This window comes from Pavona decussata, unplaced genomic scaffold, assembly GCF_977016875.1.
Source record: "Pavona decussata unplaced genomic scaffold, jaPavDecu1.1 SCAFFOLD_175, whole genome shotgun sequence".
Taxonomy (NCBI): domain Eukaryota; kingdom Metazoa; phylum Cnidaria; class Anthozoa; order Scleractinia; family Agariciidae; genus Pavona; species Pavona decussata.
In genome coordinates, this window is record NW_028145586.1 from 4,446,796 (window position 1) to 4,459,442 (window position 12,647).

Genomic DNA, 12,647 nt, shown 5'->3' on the forward strand with positions numbered 1-12,647 from the left:
CAGTGGCTGAAATCTCTGGTATGCTCTGCAAAGTATGTCAAGTCATCCACCTTCACATTGGTGTACAAGATACACTTCGATGTAAACAGGCCCTTAGTTTATGAGCGGGGGGCATGCCTTGTGAGCAGAGTTCCCCTCAATTTGTATTTCAATATTTCTCCAATTCAGTTACATTATTATTGGATATGTTGTAGATTTAAAGTGACAAGTACATGTAAAGGAGAGGAGGACATCTGGTGTGATTATAATACTGTCCCCCTTTGCCAAGTTTGATCTCAATAATATTGTACTTGACTATTGTCAGTGGCTGAAATCTCTGGTAATTGCTCTGCAAACTATGTCGAGTCATCCACCTTCACATTGATGTACAAGATACACTTCGATGTAAACAGGCCCTTTAATAGTTTATGAGTGGGGGGGGGGGGGGGGGGGGGGCATGCCTTGTGAGTAGAGTTCCCCTCAATTTGTATTTCAATATTTCTCCAATTCAGTTACATAATTATTGGATATGTTGTAGATTTAAAGTGACAAGTACATGTAAAGGAGAGGAGGACATCTGGTGTGATTATAATACTGTCCCCCTTTGCCAAGTTTGATCTCAATATTATTGTACTTGACTATTGTCAGTGGCTGAAATCTCTGGTAATTGCTCTGCAAACTATGTCGAGTCATCCACCTTCACATTGATGTACAAGATACACTTCGATGTAAACAGGCCCTTTAATAGTTTATGAGTGGGGGGGGGGGGGCATGCCTTGTGAGTAGAGTTCCCCTCAATTTGTATTTCAATATTTCTCCAATTCAGTTACATAATTATTGGATATGTTGTAGATTTAAAGTGACAAGTACATGTAAAGGAGAGGAGGACATCTGGTGTGATTATAATACTGTCCCCCTTTGCCAAGTTTGATCTCAATATTATTGTACTTGACTATTGTCAGTGGCTGAAATCTCTGGTAATTGCTCTGCAAACTATGTCGAGTCATCCACCTTCACATTGATGTACAAGATACACTTCGGTGTAAACAGGCCCTTTAATAGTTTATGAGTGGGGGGGGGGGGGGGGGCATGCCTTGTGAGCAGAGTTCCCCTCAATTTGTATTTTAATATTTCTCCAAATATCCACTTACATAATTATTTGATCATATGTTGTAGATTTAAAGTGGCAAGTACATGTAAAGGAGAGGGGGGCATCTGGTGTTACTATAATACTGTGCCCCTTTGCCAAGTTTGATCTCAGTTGTAATTGACTGTTGTCAGTAGCTGAAAGCTCTGGTATGCTCTGCAAAGTATGTCGAGTCATCCACTTTCACATTGGTGTACAAGATACACTTTGACGTAAACAGACCCTTAGTTTATGAGTGGGGGGCATGCCTTGTGAGCAGAGTTCCCCTCAATTTGTATTTCAATATTTCTCCAATCCAATTACATAACTATTTGATCATATGTTGTAGATTTAAAGTGACAAGTACATGTAAAGGAGAGGAGGACATCTAGTGTGACTATAGCACTGTGCCCCTTCGCCAAGTTATTTATTACATGTGCAATATGTGCAGCAGTTTTCATTATTAAGAGTGCCTGACTGCTTTCGAGAATCCCTGGCCAAGCTTGAAAAATCGAAACTCCTGATAATTTGCCTGAAGTTTACTTTTGGGGAACTATCTTCGAAAATATTATTTGAATGTTCTGGAAATTTATAGTTTTCGAGAATTTTGGAGAAAACGAAATTACTGGTTTTGCCTCATTAATTATGCAAAAATCTCACTCAAAATTAGCCAAGTTCAAAACGCTTGTGTTGAAACAGTATGCAACCCTAGGAAACGAGGTCGGTTTTGAGTAAGAGCATTACTCACCTACTTTCTACCAATGGGACCTATATAAACTTTTGTAGAACTTTGGAGGGTCTTATGGCCCTTTGAAAAATTGACATTTTGAGGACTTCGCGATGAGGCGAAAATTGAGTAAGTTTGAAGGTTTAAAATGCATCTTGGTATGTCAGCTATCGACTCAAGAGGAACATTGTGATGAAGCGTGGGTCTTCGTCTTTAATAATACGAAATAAAAAATCTGGGCAATCAATGCACGCGCTGACGAAAACCAAAGGAAGTGAGGCTTCGTCAACAAATTTGCATAATTCGCAATTGTTGAGAAAATGCTTTGTTGTGGCGACTCGGTGAAAACATTTACCCAAGCTATCTTCAAATGGTCATTTTTATCTCATATTGCATTTGCCTGTTTCTCTTTCTTGTTTAATAACGTGATAGAAAAGACCTGGACAAAACAAAAAGTGTGTGATCGGAAAAGAAAATATTCGCCAAACTGTGGTGGGAAATTTGCATAATGCAAATCTCCCAATAAATCTTTCTGCAGAGGAATCTAATTGGGAAGGTTTTGTTAAGATTCTATTATCAAAGGAGTCAAAACAACGGTTAATAATCCGATTTCAACAAATAATTGTCGAATCTTAACCTTTAAATTTATATAGTGCCAAACTGATGATCGCTATTGCGTTACCTGCGTCACGTAAATAGCTGTCGATATTGCCCACAAACTAACTTGTGCTGCAAAATTGCCATTTACAACAACTAGGAAAAAGACCTTTATTTACTGGCATATAAGCGGTTTTGCAAAAAATTAAACGTTCACATGACACTGGAATCACGTTTAAAAAATATACACTTGTCAAATGAGTGCGAAAGTTAGACATAGAGTCGGTCAAAGTGAATATTATTAATTAAATCAAGTTTGTTTACTGGAATGCTTTTTCAAATAGCTTGTCCAACCTTTTTCGGTGGCCTTCCACATGATAATCACCCAGAAGCGGGTCAATAAAAAAAAAACTCTCGTTCGTGCTGTTTGATACTGTACCTTCGCAAGCGACTGAAAAACAATGTCAGCCGGCACGCCATATTTTAACGTAATTACTGGTATGAAATATCAGAGCTTCAAAACCTGTGTGTTTCCGTTTAACAAAATAATAACTCAGTTTATACCTATAGTTCACATTGGCTGTAGGGCATGCATTTATCTTTGACGAATGTCAACAACAGAAACATGGGTATCTCAGTGACACTGTATATGCGCAATGTCTACTGCATACATCACAAGGTCTATGACCTTTGTTTGACCTTTGTATTGTCATGTCACGATGAGTGTTACACAATGGCGTAAATTATAAGGGTTTGTATGGGAATTTACGAACGTGTTTTGGAGTCGAAAATAAAGGGCATAAATGGAACAAAAATGGCTAACCTTGTCTCTTGATGTCTTGCTAGTGTTTGTGTGCCATATTATGGCCATTTCAGTACGATTCCAGTGGGTTTTTAAAGGTTTGCTGAACATTTTCCTCAATCTATATCCTGCTCTATATGTCCCCAAAAGGTTGGTCACTTCAGTAGCAATAGTGCTCTTTGAAATGATTGCAACGTTAACAGGGAGGACAGTATAAAAGAACAGTCGCGGACAAAGGACTGTGGACCGCGGACTGGGTATAGGTGGACTATGGACCACGGACTGGGTTTAAAGGAGAACTGAAGTATGACAATCATATCTTTCTTGTATTCATTTTCATTAAGTTTAAGATGTACAAAATCAAGTTTCGGTAGTTATTTTTGTCCCTTTATTGTTGTTTTGAGAAACAAAACAAGGACTGGGAATAAAATAGTGAGGACCGACAGTGCAAACATAAAATCTTGTTTTATTTCAGCGAAACAGCTGGATTTTTAAATACGCGCTGAAGAGCGTCCGGCAGTTTAGTTTTTTAGCATTCACCTCAGGGTTCGATATGATGAAAACTTGCTCTTGCAGTGCAGATTAAATGCGCAAAAGGATGTTTGATGATCATTGACCGTGATCAACCAATGAGGCCACGTGCACAATCATGTAGATGTCGTACATAGACATTTATGCAGTAGACATTGCTGAGATACCCGTGTTTCTGTTGTTGACATTCGACAAAGATAAATGCATGCCCTACAGCCAATGTGCACTGTAGGGCATGCAGTCAGTCCGTAGTCCGTAGTCCATAGTTCTCCTACTTTAGTACCTCTTTAATACCCAGTCCGTGGTCCACAGTTCTTCGTCTTTATACCAACCACGTTTTTAACGTTGCAATTTATTTCAAAGAATACTAGTGCTACCGAAGTGACCAAGATTTTGAGGAAATATATAATATAGTAGGATACCGTATAGAGAGAGGAAATTTTTCAGCGAACCTAAAACCCACTGGAATCGTACTGAAATGACCAAAATATGGCACACAATACCTGGCAAGATATCAAGGAGACAAGGTAAGCCATTTTTGTTCAATTCATGCCCTTTACTTTTCGACTCCAAAACACGTTCGTAAATTCCCATACAAACCCTTATAATTTACGCCATTGTGTAACACTCATCGTGACATGACAATACAAAGGTCATTCAAAGGTCATAGACCTTGTGATGTATGCAGTAGACATTGCGCATATACAGTGTCACTGAGATACCCGTGTTTCTGTTGTTGACATTCGTCAAAGATAAATGCATGCCCTACAGCCAATGTGAACTATAGGTATAAACTGAGTTATTATTTTGTTAAACAGAAACACACAGGTTTTGAAGCTCTGATATTTCACACCAGTAATTACGTTAAAATATGGCGTGCCGGCTGACATTGTTTTTCAGTCGCTTGCGAAGGTACAGTATCAAACAGCACGAACGAGAGGTTTTTTTTTATTGACCCGCTTCTGGGTGATTATTATTTGGAAGGCCACTGAAAAAGGTTGGACTAGCTATTTGAAAAAGCATTCCAGTAAACAAACTTGATTTAATTAATATTATTCACTTGACCGACTCTATGTCTAACTTTCGCACTCATTTGACAAGCGTGTATTTTTTAAAGGTGATTCCAGTGTCATGTGAACGTTTAATTTCTAGCAAAACTGGTTATATGCCAGTAAATAAAGCCAGGTGAGGTCTTTTTTCTAGTTGCTGTAAATGGCAATTTTGCAGCACAAGTTAGTTTGTGGGCAATATCGACAGCTTTTGACGTGACGCAGGTAACGCAATAGCGAGCATAAGTTTGGCACTATTATTTAAAGGTTAAGATTCGACAACTATTTGTTGAAATCGGATTATTTAACGCTGTTTTGACTTCTTTTATATGGAGGATTTCTCTCAAATAGACTCTTAACGAAACCTTCCCAATCAGATTCCTTTGCAGAAAGATTTATTGGGAGATTTGCATTATGCAAATTTCCCACCACAATTTCGCGAATATTTTCTTTTCCGATCACACACTTTTTGTTTTGTCCAGACCTTTTCTACCACGTTATTAAACAAGAAAGAGAAACAGACAAATGCAATATGAGATATAATGACCATTTGAAGATAGCTTGGGTAAATGTTTTCACCGAGTCACCACAAAATAGCATTTTCTCAACAGTTGCGAATTATGCAAATTTGTTAACGAAGCCTCACTACCTTTGGTTTTCGTCAGCGCGTGCATTGATTGCCCAGATTTTTCATTTCGTATTATTAAAGACGAAGACCCAAGCTTCATCGCAATGTTCCTCTTGAGTCGATATCTGACATACCAAGATGCATTTTAAACCTTCAAACTTACTCAATTTTCGCCTCATCGCGAAGTCCTCAAAATGTCAATTTTTCAAGGGGCCATAAGACCCTCCAAAGTTCTACAAAAGTTTACATAGGTCCTATTGATAGAAAGTAGGTGAGTAATGCTCCTACTCAAAACCGACCTCGTTTTCTAGCGTTGCGCACTGTTTCAACACAAGCGTATTGAACTTGGCTAATTTTGAGTGAGATTTTTGCATAATTAATGAGGCAAAACCCGTAATTTTGTTTTCTCCAAAATTCTCGAAAACTATAAATTTCCAGAACATTCAAATGATGTTTTCGAAGATAGTTCCCCAAAAGTAAACTTCAGGCAAATTATCAGGAGTTTCGATTTTTCAAGCTTGGCCAGCGATTCTCGAAAGTTACAGTCAGGCACTCTTAATATGATTGTAATCATTAAAATAATATAAAAACATAGATTTGATAGTTGGTAGCCTGTCTTGTTATACTGAATTAAAAATCTTCTAAGATCAAAGAGAATATTGCTCACATGTTTTTTGGAGCTTTTCATAAGGCTGAACCATTGTAGTAATGGGAAAGGGGGGGGGGGGGGCAGAACTTTTGTGAAGTCAATATTTTTATGTTGTGTGCTATCATAGTTTGTTGAACTATGGAAACGAGTAATCATTTTTGAGCAGCTATTTGTACTTACTCTGAAGTTTTATTGTTCATTTGTGATTCCTTACCACCTTACTATTTGGCTTTCACACTCTCTATGTTGGAGGGTACTAATGTACATAATCTCCATAACATTGTTTTGTGTATTGATGTTTATATTGAAAGGCCTTATTTTCTTTCAAAATATATAAAAGAGGGAGCATGCACCCAGGGCCCCTTAGCTTGATCCAATACACTGTCTTTCATACCAAGTAAAGGTCTGCCCAGTAAAGGGAGGTAAAGTATTTGACATTGTTTACAAGGTTTTTTTGACTTATTTCATCCCAAATCAATTTGATGTTTTCATTTCCCTCTGCGCATGCAACATGTGATGTAATAATGCCAATTATTAAAAACTGAATCATTGTATAATGCAATTTGAGGGATTTGATTGGCTTAGCGGCCATGGTATGTGAGCCATTATACCATGGCTGAGAAATGGCGACCATTAAATTGTCTGCTGGTTGTTCTTGCACAGTAAGATCTAGCAATATTTCGTGATTGTTTTTAATAAAACGATTATTCCACTTGCGCTTGTTGGATATGCAATGATTATAGCCAACTCGGCCAACTTGGCTATCTATCATCTCATATCCAACGCGCGCTCGTGGAATAATTGTTAATTATTGAAGAACTTATTATACCAAACATATACTTAGTACTCCTGTGTGGCTAAAATCTATGACTCTTGCAAGCTGAACTTGTTTGAGAGCTTTTTTTCCATGTCCCAGTCTCATTGGCAACTAGTATACAGAATGATAAAACAAAATTCCTATCCAGCAGATCTGTGAAAATCTTCATTTCCCTACAATTAATCCTTGTTTACTTCATTTCGTCTGGGCTCCTGATTTCGTATTATACCCGGTATTATAATAATTTCATCGGGCATTGCCGCGTATTTTGCGGGCTAAAATGGAAAATTCAGCGGGCTAAAATATATTTTAGCCCGATGCTCTAAGCCAATGAGAAACAAGAACATAACGTAGCCAGCCAATCAGAACTGGAAACCATTCAACTGTTCGCGCCGTTTTCTTGCTTGTTTGACTGGAAGCGCTGCCATCTGCAAAAAAATTGTTTTGAGCTACAAAATGGCTGAAAAACCTAACGAAGAAGCAAATTCCCAGTAGTTTCAGCTAGCTAGAGAAAAGGACTTACAGAAACTGGTGTACGAAGGTGGAAATAATGCCTGTAGTAGCTCCATGGCCGGCGGCGAGGTGAAGGTAAACAGCTTGTCTTCGTCGAGCGAAACCTGCTCAGTTTAGCACTTGCACAATTAATTTTAACACTTGCAAGTGACCATGTCTTCGCTGCTCACAAAATTCTGTTATTTTCCCTTTGAAAACTTAGAAGCAATATTCTCTCGACAAATTTTGCGGTGTTCTGTTGAAGTTTAAAGCTTACGCGACAATGAATAGTTTTGAACAATGAAACCAAAGTAAAATAAACGCCTGTCTTTGATTTCTTTTCTGAATGCCCTCTGAAATTATTATAATAGTAATAGAGTTGATGTTCTTGGGCGTAAATATGTTTTTGGCCCTTCTCAGAACTCATTTTAGCCCTCGCCTGCGGCTCGGGCTAAAATGAGCCTGAGTCGGGCCAAAAACATATTTACGCCCGCGAACATCAACTCTATTGTTATATTATAATATTCGGCTATTTCCACCAGGATTCCAGTAGTTATGAACTCTGAATATTTCATTTCCAGATTTTCGAGCCCGTAATCGTACATTATAATTCAAAAGGTACGATTTCATGGAAGGACGAAAGGATTGGTTTTGTATGCATGGAAGTGGTAATTACATGGAGCAGTTTCGGCTGTACCGGCTTTCGATCGATCGATGGCTAGAATCGCCGTGTAAAACCAACGCTTTGAGCGTTAAATTAGTCAATCGACGTGCGCTAACGGTTACCGGAGAAAACTTATCGAATAAATTGCCGAATTTAACCTATTATCTGCCTTTTTGAAGGGAAAATTTGTCATTCCTTGAGATCCGCACAGCACGAAGGCTTGTTTTAACTGAGCTCGAACCGACAACTCGCCCCAGCATGCTTTGCGGACCGTGTCCAACCACCATTGGTCATGTGATAAAATCGCCCAACCGGATTGGTTGAATTTACTGGCGATTCGCAGCGATGAGAAAAGAAAATCGCGAGAACAGGCACACTTGGCGAATGTCGGCGAATTTAATCGCCGATAGCTGACATGCCAAATATATGCGATTTTATGCGCCGGTCGCGGCGATCGGCGAAAATCGATATCGCTGCACCGGGCACACCTGGCGATTTTCGCCGATCGCGGCTATCGACGTATAAAATCGCCAGGTGTGTCGCCGGCAACGAGGACGGCGACGGCAACGACAATGCCGCAAAACAATAGGTTTAACGAGCAAAAACAATCGACCTGCACGTGCGTTTTAAATTTTAGTACATTTCTTCTGCCGTCCTCTGCAAAACAACAGGGACCTTAAGCACCGACGACGAAAGAGACGACGACGACGACGAACTGCGCCGCGAGAGGACTGGGTCGAGAACGTCGTTCACGGCGGGAAAATTCGAGACTTAAGCGCGTGTTCTCCGTGGACGACAGACGTCCCATGTAAACAAAGGGAAAACTCGAATGAAGAGTACAAAATGTCTTTTCACAAGTTACAAGAGCTCTTACTTCTCAGCCATGATGACGGTACCATAGATGATGAAGAGCTACTCTTACTTTATGAAGAGTTTTCGCCGAAAAATCCAGACTTTTCGTATGAAAATTATGGGAGGTTTGAACTTGAAGACATGAATGACTCTGAATGTTTGGCTGAGTTTAGAGTTAAGAAAAGGGACCTACCAATTCTCGCTGAAGCACTCCAAATACCGGGCAGCTTCATATGCTATCAACGAAGTGTTGTAACCGGCATGGAAGGCCTCTGTATTCTGCTTAGAAGGCTAGCCTACCCTTGTAAGTACAGTGATATTATCCCGAGATTCGGTTTGCCTGTCCCAGTGCTCAGCATGGTTTGTAACGATGTGCTTGACTTTATTTATGATACACATAGTCATAGAATTACTCAATGGAATCCCACTGTTCTAAGCCCTGCTGATCTACAGATTTACAGTGATGCTGTTGCTGCGAAGGGGGCAGCTTTACAGAACTGCTTTGGTTTCATAGATGGTACCGTCCGCCCCATTTGCAGACCAGGAGAACAACAGAGGATTGTCTACAATGGACATAAAAGGTTGCATAGCCTTAAGTTCCAGTCTGTTGCCCTCCCAAATGGACTGATAGGCAACTTCTATGGGCCAGTAGGTGAGTGATGCACTTTCGAAACGATTGAAGTGTTATAATTTTTTGGCTTTTGCAAAAAAAAATCTGATAAAAGTAACTTTGCCTTGAATACTTTTACAAAACTTTCAATAAAATTGTTTGGCTTGAGATCCTACCTCTGTTTACACCAACAAAGGATTCTGCTGTTAAGATTAAAATATATCCATCCATCAAATAATAATTATTTTGCTTTTTTGATTTCAGAGGGAAGGAAACATGATGCAGGGATGCTTGCAGACTCAAGACTTCTTGGTCAGCTGCAGCTATTTGCACATTCACCATTGGGGAATCCATTCTGCCTGTATGGGGATCCTGCCTATCCCTTAAAGATACATTTAGAAGCACCATTTAGAGATAGAGCCCTAACTCCTTTGATGATGGATTTCAATAAGTCCATGAGCACAGTTAGAGAGTCTGTGGAGTGGCTTTTTAATGATATTGCTACTTATTTTAAGTTTATAGACTTTAAGAAGAACTTGAAAATTGGTCTTAGTAGTGTAGGCAAAATGTATGTGGTTTGTGCACTCCTCAGAAATGCCCTCACATGTCTTTATGGGAATCAGACATCAAATTTTTTTGAATTAGATCCCCCATCCCTCCATGAGTACTTTGTTTGAACAGGACATGATCATTATCATATGGATGTGAATTAGTGAGATCAGTACATTTTGGGTGTCGTTTATCTAAGGAGCCCTGGTAAACCTGAATTAGACCCTGTAAAATTGTATTGTCTTGTTTCCATACACAGATAGTTTTCCCAACTTATGTCAACAGCATGAATATATTTGCGTGTGGTTTGTATGAATAAACTCAGTTACTGGCAAATGTTGGATGTCAAGTTCCCATTGTCCTATTTCTTCCTTTCTTTAACATTATTATTATTATTCCAAAAGATTCCATACCCTCCCTATGGAGTCTGGCCAATGACCCCAGCCAAGCCACTACTCTGAAATTTATGTAAAATATTGGGCAATCACTATTTGGAAACTACCCCCTGCAAAAATAACACATATAACACCCCTTCCAGTCCCCCCCCCCCCCCCCCCCCCGATAGGAAAGGAAATTTAATAAGAAAAATATTTAATTTTGGTGTTAAAACCAATGAAAACCAACCAATGCATGCAGCATTAAAATAAATAAACAAATAAATAAATAAATAAATAAATAAATAAATAAATAAGCCCACACTTGATTATATTTAAATACAGATACTTTGCTTTGGTTATTTGAAACCACCAAGGATAGAGAATACTTTACTTAAAGGTATCAAATGAAAACATTTAATTCTGCTTCATAATTAACATTTATTGACAATAAATAATATTGCTTTACAACAACTGGAAAATGATTGGAAAAGTGGGATACTTTCCAAGGATGGTATCACCAAAAATGCATATGGTAACAGAAATACAAAATAATATCAATCAACAATACAATTTTGTTTAACAAAATGACCAATGTCATTAGAAGAAATCTCAAAACATCTTTGTCCAAAAAGGGCCATTACACAGGGTAAAACGTTCGGTAAACAACAACTGATAATCAACATAAGTTTTCGGTTCTTCAGTTCGTAAGATTTTAGTATACCTGTAATGATCATCGTCTCCATCACTTCTTTTGGGAGAGCAAAGTCAGCAGCATTTGGGTTTGCTGTTGCTGCTGTTGCATGAATAGCTTCATCATATCATTCTGCTGCTTTTGTAGCTCTACGCTCGCCTGCTGCTCCATCTTTCTCAACTCCATTTCCTCCTTTCTCTGATCGCTTTCACGTTCATGTTTTTCTCTAAGATACTCCACCACATCAGAAGAACTTCTTCTAGTCTTTTTTGCTTGGGCTCCGTCGGTTTCGCTATCTGCATTCCTTTTTTTGGTCTGCCCTAAACGTTCCATAGCGCTTTGTCTATGTTCCTCTGCAGCTGATTTTTCTTCTTTTTCTTTTTTCTTTGCCTCAGAGCTTTTTTCGTCAGCCAACTTCTCCTTGTCAATTATCTCTTCGAGAGCTTGGTCTAGTTCGGTCTCTTCGCAATCGATTCCAGAGGCATTTTCCTCTTGGCGGATTTTCGCTTTATACTTGGTAATTAACAAGGTCAGCCTGTCTCTTACGGACTTTTTATTGACTTTGAATTTCGGATGATCAAGGCCATTCAGGTTTATAGCTATCTGGTTCCATACATCCCCTCTTTCCTTGCTTCTATACGGATGATGGTACGGCTCCATAGCCAACACTTCTCTGCAGAGCACCAAATCATGTTTGTCTGACCACTCCATGTCCTTTTGGTACATACAAAGAAAAATAAAGCCAAGGGCGTACTGTTACTAATTTTTGGACACAAATCACATAGAGAACAGGTTATGATTTAACATCTTTTTTACCTAGTTCATTTGCGCGGTGAAAGCTAAAGGTCGGAAAACACAAACAAGAAAGATTCAATGCAGCTCGCTGGTGTTTGTCAACAAAGACCTATATCAAACAATTGTCAATTGTTTTTGAAAGAAAAATACAAAGAACAAATACATTGAAAGTCAAATAAGCAAGTGAGGTGAAATTTCTTTCAGGAAAGTGGATTTGGGTGGTTAAAATATGCGTAAATTTACTCACGTTCACTGCTGGACGTCAAAAAGCAGGTTTTCACGTTCTCGACAACATGTGGACGACGGGCCGAGCATGCGCAGTAGCGTTCAAGTCGCCAAGATCACTTCCGGTCGTCGTCCACGCACCTCGTCGTCGTCGGTGCTTAAGGTCCCTAAGAACGTGAAATAACCAAATTCAAGGTTCTGTGGAGAGCGCGAGTACACGACGGTAAATTTTTCATTTTCTTTCTTAACCTGAACGCCACTCCTAGCAATTTGGTTCCTAGTGGGTAGAATTTGAACGAGTTGAAATAATCGCGAAGTAGCGCAAACGAAAAGTTATTTTTTTTTTCAGGTGTCGTTTTCGCTGGCGTTGCCGTCATCGCTCACTGATTGGTTGAATGCTGTGTTTCCATGTCTTTCTGGTAGCACGCTAAAATTCTCACTTATTTCTCTGGGAGGGAACCTAAGTTTTACAAGCCCCATGGTTTTT

General features: G+C 39.2%; 3 protein-coding genes across 4 annotated transcripts in view; 2 read left to right on the plus strand and 1 right to left on the minus strand.

Moving 5' to 3' along the window:
- The window catches only part of LOC146463768 (uncharacterized), a 225,952-nt gene that overhangs the window by 184,590 nt on the left and 28,715 nt on the right, over positions 1–12,647 (plus strand). The gene's annotated exons all lie outside the window — the stretch shown is intronic.
- Positions 8,732–10,598, plus strand: LOC146463778 (uncharacterized). Its single transcript, XM_085084097.1, has 2 exons — positions 8,732–9,565; positions 9,788–10,598. Exons 1-2 carry the CDS (start codon positions 8,905–8,907, stop codon positions 10,198–10,200), a joined length of 1,074 nt encoding a protein of 357 aa, XP_084940223.1. The 5' UTR covers positions 8,732–8,904; the 3' UTR covers positions 10,201–10,598.
- LOC146463779 (uncharacterized) lies at positions 10,744–12,324 on the minus strand. 2 transcript variants are annotated; one of them, XM_085084103.1, is made up of 2 exons: positions 12,183–12,324; positions 10,744–11,854 (listed from the first exon to the last, which is right to left on the minus strand). In XM_085084103.1, the coding sequence occupies exon 2, from the start codon at positions 11,849–11,851 to the stop codon at positions 11,192–11,194; it is 660 nt and encodes a 219-aa protein (XP_084940229.1). In that variant the 5' UTR covers positions 11,852–11,854; positions 12,183–12,324; the 3' UTR covers positions 10,744–11,191. The 2 variants fall into 2 exon arrangements, with proteins under 2 accessions (XP_084940229.1, XP_084940230.1); XM_085084104.1 differs by having other exon boundaries at positions 11,957–12,324.